At 51.5% G+C, this 15,733-nt stretch overlaps 1 protein-coding gene and 1 non-coding gene across 2 annotated transcripts in view; one reads left to right on the plus strand and one right to left on the minus strand.

Annotated features, from left to right (window-relative positions):
* The first annotated feature begins 1,025 nt into the window (after positions 1-1,025).
* DNMT3B (DNA methyltransferase 3 beta) overlaps positions 1,026-15,733 on the plus strand; it is a 34,227-nt gene continuing 19,519 nt past the window's right edge. The window contains exons 1-3 of the mRNA XM_061127068.1: positions 1,026-1,093; positions 13,354-13,534; positions 14,271-14,332. Coding sequence (XP_060983051.1) covers positions 13,360-13,534; positions 14,271-14,332 — 237 coding nt within the window. The 5' untranslated portion in view covers positions 1,026-1,093; positions 13,354-13,359. The remainder of the gene's footprint in view (positions 1,094-13,353; positions 13,535-14,270; positions 14,333-15,733) is intronic.
* On the minus strand, positions 5,129-5,200 carry TRNAG-GCC (transfer RNA glycine (anticodon GCC)). Its single transcript has one exon. It is a non-coding gene; the product is annotated as a tRNA-Gly (tRNA).

Genomic DNA, 15,733 nt, shown 5'->3' on the forward strand with positions numbered 1-15,733 from the left:
ACAGAGGAGCCTGGCGGGCTACAGTCCATGGGGTCACAAAGAGTCGGACACGACTGAGCGACTGACACACAATGTCCCTTAAAGGGCAGAGGCCATCAAGACCTGCTAACAGAGTGGGGCTTCTCCCTCAAGTAATGCCGACTGGACCCCAGAAGCCAGCCAGGGACCTGACTACCTTGGCTCCTCCGCTCTCCCTTTCCTCCGCTCAAGATGGCCGACAAAGGGCCAGCGCGGTGGGAGGAAGGGAGAAAGGACTAGTCTGAGGGTCCAGAGCGGGTAGACTGACCCGCGGGGGCACCGCCGCGCCCAGGTGGCCTTGCGACTGGGAGTTGGGGTAAAGGGGAGACCCGGCTGTTGTGTGACTCTGTGGGGGGGAAGGCGGGGGCGTTCTTCCTTCTCCGCCCCCCACCCCCGGACATCCAGGACGGCGCGTGTGTCCGAGGTCGGGGTGGGGGCCGGGGAAGAGGGGCCCCGGGAGGAGTCTCGAGACTTGGGCGACGTCTGCGGGGTCCCCAAGACGCGCCTGTTATCCGGGTGGAGATTTAACCGACCAGTGTGTGTGTGGGGGTGGGGGGGGGCCGGGAGGCGGCGCCTGTGGAGGAGGGGCGAAGGGGAGGCCCCGGAGCGATTTCAAATTTCCCTCGTCCCCGCCCCCCGCCCCCCGCGCCCGAGGCCCGGCTCTGAGTGGCTGCGGCAGGGGCGCCCCCGGGCGGGGGCGGGGCGAGTGCCCGGCCGGGGTTACAAGGGGACTCGGCACCGCCCCCTCCCCACCCACTCCTGCTGCCGGGTCCTGCCCGCGCCGCTTCCTCGCAGCAGCCGCACCCCCTCCCTAGCCCGGCTGCAGCTGCCCTCGTGGACGCCCCGAGCGCCCCCCGACGGACGCCACCGGCTCACTGGCAGGCAGGCAGGCGAGCGGGCGGCCGCGCCCGGCCGGCATCGCGGGGGTTAAGTGACCCAAGTAAACGTAGCTCGGCGATCGGCGCCGGAGATTCGCAAGCCGAGCGCTCTGCGCGGCCGCCCGCCGGCCTCCCGCCCGCCTGTCCGAACCCGCGGCTCGACCCGCGGAGCCGCGCCCGAGCCAGGCTCTCGGCAGGTGAGCGCCCCGTGGCCCCCGGGGAGGCTTGCCAGACCGAGGGCTCCGTGGGCTGGTGGGGGAAGGGACCGTGGAGGGGTCCCGGCACCGCAGGGAGGGAATCCCGTTCCGGGACGTCCTGGGGAGGCGGTTCCCGCACGGCTGGAGACCGGGCATGGTTGGGGAGGAGAAGTCCCTGATCCTACTGCGGGGAAATGGGCAATGAGGATAAAATTGGCGACGGCGAAGGCATGTGTCTTACAGGGAGACCAGTGGAAGGGATACTTGCGGTGTTCCGGAGACCCAGAGGAGGAGAGAGGTTCGTCCCCAGGGAGGGCGCCGGGCGGCCTTCCCGGGGTCTAGAGTCGAGGGGAGGAGGTCTCCTACTGGTGAGAAGTGGAGTTAGTGAAGCAGGGGTATTCTTACCTGGCCTCGGCTACAGAGGGAGTCTACTTGGGAAGGGGGACGGAGCAGAAGAGAGTTATGCCGAGGAGACGAGCGTCCGTCCTTTACGAGTGGGACTTGGGGGTTCAGCCAAGGAACTTTTTTTTTCTTTCTGCCTCCCGGGGACAGGGGAGAGGTAGTGGATGGGCGCGGGAGGGAGAGCAGGTGGACCGGTATGTGCGCGCTTCCCAGGGGCATGTGCCAGAGGGGCGGGCTCGCGGGGTCCCCCCTGGGGGACCTACGGAGACCGAGGTGCGGCGGGGTTGCGGGGATGCCCTAGGGAGAGGCTGGCTTCACGCCTGTGCACACCTAGCCGGGGAGGAGCCGGCCCGGAGCGGCGCGTCCCTACTCGGCCACGCTGCCTGCCCTGGGGCCTCACTTTCCATTTTTTCCCCCTCTTCCAAGAGTCAGGCTGGTCCCACTTCGCAAACTTGCAAACTGAGGCCTGAAAACCTCCAGCGCTACCTCGGTGCCCAGTGAGATTGTTTGCCGCGGGTGGGTAGGTTTTGAGTCCCACTGTCAAGAGGAGAAAGGAAGTTGGGGAAGAGCCGGCAGAGGTAGCAAGTTAGCAACAGAGTTGCTTGCTCTTGGGCCTGGGTTTTCCTGCTGGAGTCACTCACCTGTGGCAGGGAAGGGCTGCAGGAGTTCTGGGCCCAGGCCGGCTTGTCCACGCTGCCTCCTTCACTCCCAGGCTGAAAGAGGTTGGCTGGGCCCTGATGCTTCCCCGCCCCGAGCAGAGAGGCGTATCCATTAAAGAGAATTAAGGACAAGGTTACGATGTCTGACTTTCTGCCTCCTGATTTCTGGATGCTGTGAGTTTTGGCAAACTGCTGGCAGTTGTTTTAGGGAGCCAGATCCCTGCTGGGGCCCCCATTTCCAGGATCCAGGACACTGAAATGCCTCTGTTCTCCACCAGGACTGCTGTGACTTCTTGCACCCCAGCCATTGGAATCCCCAGGTGCAGACTTGGTCTTTCCAGCTTTGAAATGATGCTACCTATTTTATAGGGCTGGCATACAGAAATCCCCCAATAAAGTCTTGCCACTCCTTATCTATCATGTGGGATAAGTAGGTTGCTACCTTTAGGGGGATGCATAGATCTTTGGCATGTGTTTAAGTCTGTCCATGTAAACCTGCGGCCCTCTGTGCCTATTACATTTGTGAAATAGGAACAGGCATATTAATATCTCCAAGTTGGGTAAGAAGGAAACCAGTTTTATACAATTTAAACTCTAACCCTCTGTGTTCCTCAGATGACGTGATAATTCCTATCACATTAGGCTTGGGTTAGGACTCAATACTTTAGTGTTTGGTATAGCAGGTGGTGAATGGTATTGTATTAACCATTAGCCCCTCTTTTTAGGTTGGCCATTAATGAGAATTGGGGAGGATGCAGGCCAACTCTGCCATCCCCTCCTTCTCTCCTCCCACCAAGGTACTCCTCTCAACTATGGAAGGTTTTCCAAATCATTGTCCTCGATTTGGAAGTTGGAGGAAAGTGTGCCTTTGTTCCTTTTTGAAAGGAGCAGGTTTTTGTCTTATGGGTTGGGGCCATTTTTACACCCCCACCCAAGTTTGGGACCTGCCTTGAGGGTGCAGAACCATGGGAGAGCCTTTCCTTTTCTGTTAGGGTGGAGAAGGCTGAGACAAAGGGGCTGGGGCTGGGGCTGGGGCTGGGGCCTGCTCCATCCCGCTCCTTAAAGCCATAAGCAGTACCTCCAACCCCTGCAAAGTTTGCAGGGAGGGTAGGAGGATACTTGGGAGCTGCAGGGGGTGCAGGGGAGGAGCCAGGGAGGGGGCTGTGAGAAGCTGCTTCCCCTCCTTCCTTTCCTCCTGCGATGTGGGGCCTGCAGCCCAGAGGGGCCTGTCTCCCTTTCTCATACTACAGCTCCAAGCTCCTTGATGGAGGGTTTGGGTGAGTTCTTCCCAGAAAAACTTCCCCGGGACTAACTCCTTTGTCTGAGACCAACTCTCCTGCTTGCTGTCCCTCCAGGCTCAGATACTTTTCCATTTCACCTGAGATGATCCTCGCTAAATCTGAAAGGCTGCTTGGTCTGACACCATGGCAAGGTCCTATACCCCAACCCTTCGGAGGTACAGGCACACTCTTGGAGTTTTAAAATCGTGAATTTAGGGTGATTTTTTTTTTTTTTCCAGTTTCATGGCAGATCAGGGCTGCAGGAGTACCGAATTCTCCTGTTGTCAGCACTCTCTTTGTAAAGCGATGGGCTATGTTCTCACAGGGTCAAAAATTTGCCGCTGATGGAACTCGAGAGTTGCAGGTACTTCGGCAGCCTGCTGATGAGTGCTTTACAAGCTTTCACATCTGCCACTATCCCAGGACAAGAGTGATCCCCCAAAAGGGAACAAGCCAAGTCCAGGTGTTCAAATGTATCTGGCTGTGGCTAGCGGGAAGTGGCCTCCTAAATGCAGAGGGAGACCACATGTGGGGACCCGGTGCTGATTACTACCTGTATGTGAAGTGAGTGAAGGTATACACACCCCCAGTAGAGTTGGAAGGAGGATGAAATGGAATTCAGCAGCCTTTTAGGACTTAGGCCCTTTTCAAAATAAGTTAGGTGGGGGCCCCTAAGTATTGTAAAAAGTCTGTTATATTGTAGGTGATGTTAGTCATTGAAATCAACATACTCGTGCGGCCTGGGCTGCCGAATCAAATCAGGATTTATATCCAATTCACTACATTTATAAGCTAGTGACCTGAGCCTCAGTTGCTCCATCTGTAAAATGGGGATGCATTGTTGCCCAGTTAAAGGGATGTTGAAGTCAGTTGAGATCCTATTAAAAAGTGCACATAATGAGGATTTGATAAATGTCACATTGTGTAGTCAATATTGAGATGATGGCTAGTGGTCATTATTTACTTGCTGAGAGAAACAGTCCTAGTTAGCATTCCTGAGGAAGTAAGCGAAAAATGAGGAGGATCTGTTTTGTGTAGGGAATTGGAATATTTCATCAAAAGGATTTTCATTGTGTTTGATACAAATGAAAATAAAATTTGCCATCTTCAGATGTCAAGAAAAAACAGATCATGGCCTGTAATCTCACAGTTTCAAGGTAATCAATGTTTGGGGGCCTTCTCAGTTTTCTTCCAGAAGTGGAGAAAGCATAGAGAGAAGCAGCAGTCCATCCTAAGGAAAAAGACAAGAACCCAGGGAAAGTGTGGTGTGGGGAGGAAAGGCCCTCCACTGGTGAGGTTTCCCAGTGCACTGTGGTCATCTTTGAGGCCAGCTCCCCAAGTGAATGGGAGGACTTTTAGAGAACCACTGGCCTCTGCTCTTTTCCCTGCTCAGCCTGACCAAGTTTTTCTAAATAACTTCACCTGCAGAGGTTTTTCTCTTTTTTTTTTCTCTTCTTTTTTTAGAGTAACTTTTTCGCCTTCATATATATATTTAAAAAATTTTATTTTTGGTTGTTCTGGGTCCTTGCTGTGTCGGCTTTTCCCTATTGTGAGCGGGTACTCTCTTCTAGTTGGTGGTGTGGGCTTCTCATTACAGTGGCTCTAGAGAGTGTGGATTCAGTAGTAGTAGGGCTTCTGACTCAAGCACAGACTCAATAGTTGGGGCACAATGGGATTAGTTGCCCTGTGGGATCTTCCCAGACCAGGGATTGAACCTGGGTCTCCTGCATTGGCAGGCAGATCCTTTACCACTGAGCCACCAGGGAAGCCCTGCAGAGATTTCTCCATTCAAAGGATGCAGTCTATGGACTGTGCCCCAGGCAAGCTGTTGCCTGTGGTGGTGTTCCCCCTGCCCCCCCCCCCCCCCCCACAGCCTTTCAGTTTTTTGACACAGGGATCATACTTAGATCTTCTAGAAAAATGGCCTTTAATAGTCTATGAAATTTGTGGGTAGAGCATTAGTCATTGAGAAATTATGAGCAGGAAATTAAAAATGCATTGTTAAGAATTGATGGGTGGGAGAGGTCCTGGGGAAATGTTCTTAACCAATTAATTTCCTCTCGGGGATAGATGATGCTGACCAGGTGTGTATGAGATGGTATGGGAGGAGAAGGGCTCAGTGTCACTAAGGGCTCCTATCCTAAAGTTGAGGGAATAAATTTCCTTCAGCTATCACACCCCTTGTTTTTTGTACTCTGTACAACTCATCAGATGCAGCCCCTCCTGGCCTGGTGGCATTTTGGCCATTTGTTCTTAGTTCTGCCTTCTGCTGTCCTCAGCTTTTGTGTTTTGAAGGGTTCTTGTCCTAAGAATTTCATTTGTAATGGTGTCTTCATCTTGTTTTTGGACACATCCTTTATCCCCTTGTCTTAATTTTAGTGTGTAGAGCTCCATCCAATATTTTTTTTTTACTGTTTTTGTTTTTCATATTTTAGTTTTGAACTGTATCTCCATATTGAGAAGGATTTAAAACTGGAGGCTTACTGTGGGACATGGACTGGAACTTGTCTCTGGGTCTCCCAAAATCTGAAGGTATCTCTCTAATATTGGTTTGTCTTATTCCACATTCCCTGGAGCAGAGGGATGGTCCAATGCCCTGCCCAGTGCTACAGGTCTGGCAGCTAGAAAAGGGACCAGGGAGTTCTCAGTCTGGCATTAATTTTTCCCCTCAGTCAGGTCTCTGGTGTTGGAGCCTGGGTGGAGAAATAACCACCTATTTCTTCTCCGTCCTTTCCTGTACTTCCACCTTCTGAGGTTAATGGGGCTTCCTAAGCAGCATTTATTTCCAGTTGCATTTGTTTCCGGTTGCAAATGGCTCTGCTGGGGTCAGAGCCAGGGCCTTCCACTGCCCTTCAGCTCCTGGAGAAGGGATGGTGCCTTCCCGGTGGATGTTCCCAGCGGCCAGCATGGTGCTGGGGCACTTGGCGTCCTGGCTCCGTGAATGTGTGCTGGGTGACACCCAAAGCAGGCCTTGGACAAGCCTGTGTGTCCCATAGCTGAAGCACTGGAACCGGAGGAGACACTGCAGGTGAGCGGAAGGAAACCTCACCTGGGACACAGGGAGATGTGCAGTGTTAGGCGAGATGCCTGGATGGGCAGGTGCTGTCCTCAGGGATTTTCTCGGTTACCAGGGAGGCAGCATGTACCTGGACAATAGGATATGGACAGTTCTGAGCAAATGTACATAGAGGTATGGGTGAAACTGAGAATCAATGAAGCTTTAATGTTGGCAGGCTTGTCCAAGCAGATATGAGCATTTATTGTAAAAGGTATCGTGATTAAAAGAGGTGGCAAGGGCTAAATACCAAAAAGAGAAGGGAAACCAGAAACATCCCATGTGTATAGGGGAATCACATAGAGGAGGTGGAGTTAGGTCATACTAGTCATTGTATGTCTGACTTTCCTTGTAGAGAAAATTGAGAGTTCTACCTTATACCATTCAAAAAAACTTCAGATTGACTAAACTTAAATGGTCACTTTCAAAAGTAACATCTTAAAGTTGACTTTTTGATTGCAAAAGTCACATGGGGATATGGTTGTCAGTTCTTCCACAAGCCACCTTCCTGAGAAGTTAAAGAAAAATTGCTGGAGGAGCATGGCTTAATACACACAGTAACCTATTAAGTGCGATTGTATTGTTAGGTGGACTTTTTCACTTTACATGGTTTCATCTAGCAACAGCTGCCCTATTCTTTGCCTCTCGGTGGTCTCCCCAGTGTGGCTGCATGTAGACAGTCTCCCATTGATCATTTGTTGGTAGCTTTTACTTCGACAATGAAAGCAATGCCAGTCTTTCCCACAGATTTTGGGAAGAGCTTTGCGCTGAGTGGATTCCTAGCAGTAGCATTCCTGTATAACAGGATATGGACACTTGGCACTTGAGGTCATGCTGTCAGATTGCCATCTTCAATACTGAATCAGTATCCCCACAGCATACATACATTGGTATGTAGATGGGCTGAGGTTTTAGGCAATGGTAATAGCAAGAGGTGCAGGCTGCTGCGAGGGGCAGAGCTGAGGGAGTGACCTTGAGAATAGCGGTCTCCTTTCTTCCATCCCTGCTGGGAAGAGGGCAGAGGACACTTTGGCTGGATTTTGCCTAGAGGAACAAGGCCACAGGAGTGGGTATAGCAGCTCCCAAATCCTCGGCCTTAGGATGCCCCACTTGGCATTCTGGGTGACCCATGGGTTCCCTGTCTCCATCTGCATGACCTTCCTAGGGCTTCTCAAATAACTTGAAGGCAGAAGGGGCTAGTTGCTTGCAATTTGTTTCCATAGGGTAAAAAGTTTGACTCCAAACTCCAGTTGAAGCTCTCATTTCAGAGGTTTCTGTAAGTTCCTAGGTTTTCCTGTAAATTATCTAGAAGTTTAATGGTATATAATTTTATTACAGTCTATTGACAAATATCCAGCTGTACCGATGTTTCTCTATTATTTTGCTATTAATGAGCAGTGTTGCAAAGGAACATCTTCATAGACAGCTTTTCTCATACTTGCCCAGACTGACTACTGGGGTCAGTCCTTATGATGATTCTGATAAATATGCCCAGGCCCAACTATTACCGTACAATGGCAGTGGTGCATGTATGCATGACCCAGGGGCACTGAAAAATTCTCCAAACTTGAGTCATCATGGATGAAGGGATGCATCCCTTTGTGAGCCTAAGCTGGGAATCTGGCACGACAGCACACAAGACTGTGTAATCTCCAGGTTTTAAGGGTTTGCCATCTGCTTTGGGATCTGTAGCACCAACCACCTAGGGAATTAGATGAGGGCACTTCATTGCCTAGGCTGTATGACTGAGGCTTGAGAAGGACAATGAGGACATTTTCTCCCTGCTTCCCTGTGAACCTGATCCTTTTTATGGAATTGACTGGAGATTCCTGATCAGGCACAGGGACCTGGGACCCTGTGCCCTGTCCCCAGCCAGGGGGACAGCTGTTTCTGTCCTTGACTCTGCACTGTCTCCCCTGCCTCCCTTCTGGACGACCTGGACGAGCTGTCCCTCCCCGGCCTTAAGCTTTTTCAACTGTTTAAACTTAAAAACTGTGCGTACTGCATTGTTTTATGATGTCTTTAAGATCTGCCTCTTGGATTAAGGCCTCAGTCTCCATCACGCAGTCACTCTGGGAACCTCATCAAGGAAGCCACCTATCTGTTTCCTCTGAGCTTGATTCCCCATCTGCAGAATGGGGATCATAAGAGTAACTAACTCTTCTGCGGTGCTGAGTGCTCTATCTCAGCCATTTTGGGAAACAGCTAAGAAATACTTGAGCATTTCAAGGGGAGGAGTCAGGAGTCGATTCCCCTCCCACAGCCCGAGGAGGAGCTTTTTAAATAGGGGAGGTGGGAATGTCTTTCACCCTCTCTCCCTTTTTTGCTTCACAAATCTTTAAACCCTGGGTGGACAGAATGGGACAGGGATGCCCAATATCCTCCCCACTGACCTCGCCATCAAGCCCACCATCACCCCCTTCCTGCACTGTAAGTTTAATTAATGCAATTAACATTTACAGGGTGCCAGGAAATAGTTCTGTTGCTGGTACCAGCCTGGAGGAAATGAATGACATCACTTCTCAGGTTTATAGCTGGGTTGTGGGGAGTCCCTGGGCCGCCTCCTCCCTGAGTCTAATTGGGGGTGCCACCCACCCTTCTGTCTGCCACATTGCATTTGGACACGTCTGACCTGGTTCAGTCAGGACACAAGCATCCTGCACTAATGAGGCAGGGTCTTGCAGAGGGAACCTTGCCTGTGAGCCCACCCGGCACCGCTGACTACCCCGAAGTCACGTGCTGGACCCCAGCCTCTGGGAAAGGGTCAGAGTTCACCTGCGTCACGAGGTTGGACCACCACCTCCTGTGAAGGTGAACACTCAGCTGGTGTTAAGTCCCTCAGCCATACAGCTCCTAAAGCTCCTGGAACGGATGGTTCATTGTTCACAACTCTTCTCGGGCACAACAGTTCCAGGCACGTGCCCTGGATTGCCTGGGCATGAGTTTGGCACTGCCACTTTGCTGGGTGACTTAATTCATCTGAGCCTGTTGAGAGCAGGTAGATGAGAGGACTTGCCTCGGGTTGGGGTGGGGGTTAAGAGGTGTCAGTTCTGCCTTTAGCAGACAGGAGGGGCCTGGGACGTGCTAACAGCCAAGTGGCAAGTGTCCTGGAGCTGGTGTGTCAGCCCCTCTGGGAAAATCCCTGGGAAAGATGCCACCTCTCAGGGTTGGGATCCCTCTAGATAAAGGAACTGGCTTGTGTTGGGGGCCACATTATCTGGGAAATGCCAATTTTGACTCATTAGAAGCTAAACAACTTCATGAGGGAGATGTATTATCTACCATTACAAACCAATCCCTGGTGCTAAGATCTTCCTGTTGCCAAAAAGCATGTGGTTAAAATTCACACCTTCTTCTTCCCTGGGAGCATTCTTTTGAGTGAGTACGTATTATGTTGCCTAACCTCAGTTTGCTCATCTGTTATACAGGGATAACATTAATGTTATGTAAGGATTAAGTGAATTCATACAGGTAAAGCACAGAAGGGTGCCTGGCATATGGTAGTAAATACTGAGAAAAGTGATCAAGATTTGTGGATCTTTGTGAGGGCCAGATGATTACTTAGGGAAGCCTCTGAGAGAAGCCTTCCTTGTTTTGACCTGTGGTTTCTGAAATCTGAATATGTGATGGGGCTTCCAGGTTGAGGGCCTAACAGTAGCATATGCCTGCAGCTGTTTGGGTCATGTATATAATGTGGAGGAGATATATAATGTGGGTAAAATGTTGAGGAATCGAGCTGGGCATCTTTAAATCTTGCCAGTTCTGGACTCAGGTGTGTGTGTGTTGTAACTAGTGAAGTGAAAGTGAAAGTTGCACAGCCGTGTCCGACTATGCGACCCCATGGATTATACAGTCCATGGAATTCTCCAGGCCAGAATACTGGCATGGGTAGTTGGCTTCCTACTCTAGGAGATCTTCCCAACCCAGGGATTGAACCCAGGTCTCCTGCATTGCAGGTGGATTCTTTACCAGCTGAGCCACCAGGAAGCCCAAGAATACTGGATTAGGTAGCCTAGCCCTTCTCCAGCTGATCTTCCCGACCCAGGAATCTAATGTCATTGCAAATTCTGGTTGGTGAAAACTACAGGGAAGGAACTTTTAATGAAATCACATTGAATGATGCCACTGGAAGTAAGAATATTTTACCTACCTAGCTCACCCCAGGGCACCCAGGTAGTTGGTCTTAGAGCAGGTTGGTTTCCTTCCCTGAATCTTCCTCCAGTCCCTGTGGGTTTGGTTCTAGGGGCAGAATTTTTCCTGACTGTTGAGATCTGGCTTTGGGAAGGAGCTCTGCTCACCTGTCCATCCCTCCAGCAGGCTGGCAGACAAGTTGGCACTGCTGAGGCCCCAGGGAAGCCTGAGGTGGTTAGTCATAGTTAATCATTGTCTGCTCTGGGCTGCAGGCTCCAGATGGGTCTGTCTAGGAGGGAGATTCCTGTTGACCCAGGTGGGGACTATCTGAGGGACCTCTGAGCCCTGTATAAGAGGGAAGCCTTGTCCCTAGACTTCAGCCGCTGACCTGCTTCCCGCTCCTGACCGAAGCCCTGTCTTCAGTCTGCCCCTCTCCCCTCCCCAGAGCTCGCTGTGGGGCCTCCTGCTGTCTTGCACCCCACGGCCAAGTCTCCCACCCTCTGCAGGGCCATCGAGGTTACTTAGTTCACTGGTTTGGCCTGAGGCAAAACACTGGAAATTAATGATTACTCTGAACTACACTCCAGCAGTTTTCCTGAGATACTGGCCACTTGGACTGACAGGAACTGGCCATGGGGTCAGACAACCTGTTCTTCCGGGTCAGGGCTTAAGAGTAAAAAAGGGCTAGAGAAGCAGCTAATCAGGCTGGGTCAGGCAGTCCTCCCTTTCCTTGGGGCTGGTAAGATTCCTTAATATGAATTGAGTGAAAATACACCAGGAACTGTGAACCTGCACACTCTGGACCACTTGGGTTAGTTAAATGCTCTATATCAGTGTATGCGTTTGTGACCCAGGCAGTTATTTTTTTTTTTCCTTTTCATCGATCTGCTCAAAATCCAGCTTGCAGAATTTCTGTCAAACCCCAGGCTCCACAGCGAAAGAAATAACCACTGGACTGCCAGGGAATTCCAAGGCAGTGTTTCTTTAACTTGCATATTGATTACCAAGGGATCCTGTGAAAATGTTGATCCTGATTTAGTAGGTGCCTGAGAATTCTGCAGGATGATTCCGTGGTCCCTCTGCCTTGTGGGGAGTATCAGGTTTACTTACCTGGGGGATGGACTGGTTCCCAGGGTGGAATTGAGAATCCATGGTGCTGCTAAGTCGCTTCAGGCGTGTCCGACTCTGTGCGACCCCGTAGACGGCAGCCCATCAGGCTCCCCAGGCTCCCCCGTCCGTGGGATTCTCCAGGCAAGAATACTGGAGTGGGTTGCCATTTCCTTCTCCAATGCATGAAAATGAAAAGGGAAAGTGAAGTCGCTCAGTGTCCGACTTGTAGCAACCCCATGGACTGCAGCCTACCAGGCTCCTCCATCCATGGGATTTTCCATGCAAGAGTACCAGAGTGGGGTGCCATTGCCAGGACATTGCATATCCACCCGGGGGCGCTGAGAAGTTCATCAGTGAGCCCCACAGCGCCCCCTGGTGGGTGTGCTGGCAGCATCCCCACTGCAGCTCACAGCCCCGTAGCCTAGATGACGGTTCTAGAAGGTACCCTGGGAGGCTTGCTTGGGTCATTGGGTACTATGTGGTGAGTCTGTCTCCAAGATAGGGAATACAGGCCAGGAGTGCTCAGCGCCCATAGGCAGCTGTTAGCTGGGGAAACTTCACAAGCAGGGTTCCAGGACCAGGAGGCTGTGGCACCAAATACTTCACCTCCATTTGGGGCTTCATCCTTCCTCTTACATGTGAGGTTTTTATTTTTGATGTTGAAGACTGACCAGGTCTGTGGGTCAGTTTACCTGTTCTATAAAATGGGCCCACAATCACATTAAGAGGAATAAATGAGAGCAAGGTGCATGTTCTTGAGGCCAACATGTTGCAGGCAGTAGGGTCAGGTCAAAGGTCGCACAGCCCTCCAATGCATGCCTGAAGACCTGGCTGGAGCTGGTCTTAGCTTAATAGCCTAGTGATGATGCACTTACCGGGATGGACAGGGGTGGGGAGGCAAAGGCCCAGAGGTGGGGTGGGGTTGGAGCAGATGGGGAACATGTTCCTGGATAACCCGTCCCAGTCCTTCTCCCTGTGTCTCCTCCATTCCTTCCCTTCTTGGGAACTTGGGACTCTGAGCCCCAGCTGGTAAGGGAGGAGGAGAGTGAGCGACAGGCCAGCAGACCAATGGGCCCCCGAGATTGTGATGGGGCGGGGCTTGTGCTGCCATGGAGAGGAGAGAAGCTGTTCTGTGGGGGAGGAGGGGACGGTGGGAAGAGGACCTGGAGATTGAGGGGAAGGGAGAGAGCAAACAAAGGGGTCAGGAGGGAAAATAATGCACTGACTTCCCGAGGCCCTGCAGAGACTGGGCAGGGAGAGCGCGCCAGGGGCAGAGGGGACCAAGGCTGGCGGCAGGCAGGCCGGCCTTAGATGGCATTGTTTGAAGTGGCCGGCTAATTGCACAGAGCAGCCTGAGCCTCAGACCACGGCCCAGCCCCCTCTTCTGTCCTGGGTGCTGGCTTCTGAGCCTTCGGGTCGAGTGGCCACATGGAACCAAGTCCCGAGCCTCCGAGTTTGGTGAGGGGGGCAGGCTCTGGGGGGCGGCCTGGGCGGGGTCCTGAGAACCACTGACAGGCCCTCTCTTGGCCTGAGGACTTGGCTACATTGGCAGAGGTTTGGGGGCACACTACCCCCTTCCACCCTTGCATCTCTGCTACCCTCCTCACTCTGGCCTTCCGACAGGAAACAATGAAGGGAGACACCAGACAACTCAACGGAGAGGAGGACGCCAGCAGGAGGGAAGACTCCATCCTCACCAATGGGGGCTGCAGCGACCAGTCTTCTGACTCCAAGGATGCGCCCTCGCCCCCGATCCTGGAGGCTATCAGCACCCCTGAGATCCGAGGTGGCAGAGGTGGCAGAGGTGGCGTGGCCTGTGGGCAGGAGGGGTGGGGAGGGTGGTTATGGTGGACCACAGCTGGGACACGGGCCCCTGAGCAGGCTCAGGGCAGGCTGTGACGACCTGTGCCTCTGACGACTCCTGCCCCAGCCCCAGGGAAGGGAAGAGCTGCTGCCTGTTCTCCTGTCACCTCCGCTGGGACAGAGTAGGTGACCCCAAGCCAATGAGCCCTTCTGTTCCAGACAAGGGGGTGGACACAGCACAGGTAGACTGGGGTCTTTGACACTTCTGTGGGGGACACCCCTCTCCCCTTGCAGCTTGGCCTGTCATTTTTCTGGGAGGAAACAGAGGCAGCTAGCATCCCAGGCTTGCTGCCAGCCTCCCACCCTCTCTCTCTTCCCCTCCCCTCTGCTGCTCCCAGATCACATCACCTGGGATCCTCCCTGCTGAGATTTTCTAGCCCAGCTGGTTTGGAAACCCCTGTATTGTCTCATCCTGCTGTCAAGCGAACTCTTCAAGTTACGCCTTCCCATAGAACTTTCTAGAGGGTGAAAGTATTCTCTTTCTGCATTGTTCACACAACAGTGAGGAGCCACATGTGAGCACTGGGTTGCTCCTTTAGTAGAATTAGTGGCCACTGATTTGGGCAGCATAGGAAGGAACTGTTCAAGGGCTAGGAGTTAACCCCTGAGGATGTCAGTGGGTTTAGGGAGACCAGGAGAGCCCCTTCCTCACAACAGACTCTGGTTCTTTCTTCCAGGCCGCAGATCAAGCTCACGACTGTCCAAGAGGGAGGTCTCCAGCCTGCTAAGTTACACTCAGGTACTGGTTCTGTGGTCACGTTTCTGGGATTCAGGGGAACTCTATGGTTTGCATATTAAGTAGGGAACCTGAGGCCCACTTAAACTGGTGGCTAGCAAATACTTGCTGAATGAGGAATTTCAACACTGCTAGGTACACAGAAGACTTAGAACAACCTCACTTAGAATGGCATTTGCTGCTGTCACATGCTGAGTTTTTGAAATGAATGTTTTTCTCAATCTGGATGATCAATTGGACTGATAAATTTATACTGTAACAAGATTTTTTTTTATCCCCAAAAGGAATCCAGCTTGCTCATGGTATGTTTTGAATTTGATCTATTTTGGAATTTAACATCTATTCATGAGTAAAATGAGTGTATGATTTTATTTCTTATAATACACCTGTGTCTGGTTTGATAGCAAGATTGTGTGGCCCTGTGGCCTCAAGGATTTTTTTCCTTTTGGAAAGAATGTGCCTGCCTTATTAGGGGATTTTCAATAATCACTGAAATCTTTTACCAGTGTTGCAATGGCAAGGTTTCTACTTGGTTACTTTTTTCCAAGTTGTAGCTTTTCCATGTTTTTTTTTAACTCCTGACACTATTTATGCTTTCTGTTTTCCTATGAATCATATTAGAGTTTTGTTAATTCAGTTAATTTTTTCAAAGGATCGGTATCAGGCATTGGGGACAAAGTCACGGTTGAAAGTTTTAGACAATGAAAACTCCCCCTCATACGGCTTGTCTTGTCCTCATGGAGGACCACCAGTGGGCACCCAGATAATGAGGATCAGGAGCTGTGGGGACCCGGTAGGGACAGCACTGGAACAGAGGCTCAGAACAGCTATTCTGATCTTTTGGAACTTCCTCTTTGCTCTGCCTTGCCAAGCATGCATTACTTGATTCTCACTATAACTCTGTTGTGCTATATGGGAAGAACCATTGTACTAGTTTTAAAGAGAGGAACGGATCCACTCAATACCTTAGTTGGCAAGGGAAAAGTCAAGTTCTTCACACTCTGGCCAGACATCGGACCACTCCCCACCTCTCTGGCTCTTGTGCTCAGTTTTTGTTGGGTTTGGTGTGCAGCATGGGACGTGTACTTCACACAGGACTGGTGCCATTTCTTCTTGGTTATTGTATCAGGAAGCATCTTCCTCAAGCCTGTTTCTCCCAGATGCTGTTAATTGTGGAAACTGACCAGGTCTCCCTGCTGGGCATGGCAAGTTAGTCTAACCATGAAATCATGATTTTTGAATTCAGGAGAAACCCCAGTGGAATTAGAAAACCAAAGAAAAGGTGTCAATGCAAAGGGCATCATGAAGCCTTTTGTGCCCATACCTATAAAATCTTTTGAACAAAATGAGGTTGCAGATCTTTAAAGTCACTCAGACCAGTATTGCTTTCAATATGATTGACTC

The sequence above is a fragment of the Dama dama genome, chromosome 23 (genome assembly GCF_033118175.1).
Source record: "Dama dama isolate Ldn47 chromosome 23, ASM3311817v1, whole genome shotgun sequence".
Lineage (NCBI taxonomy): Eukaryota > Metazoa > Chordata > Mammalia > Artiodactyla > Cervidae > Dama > Dama dama.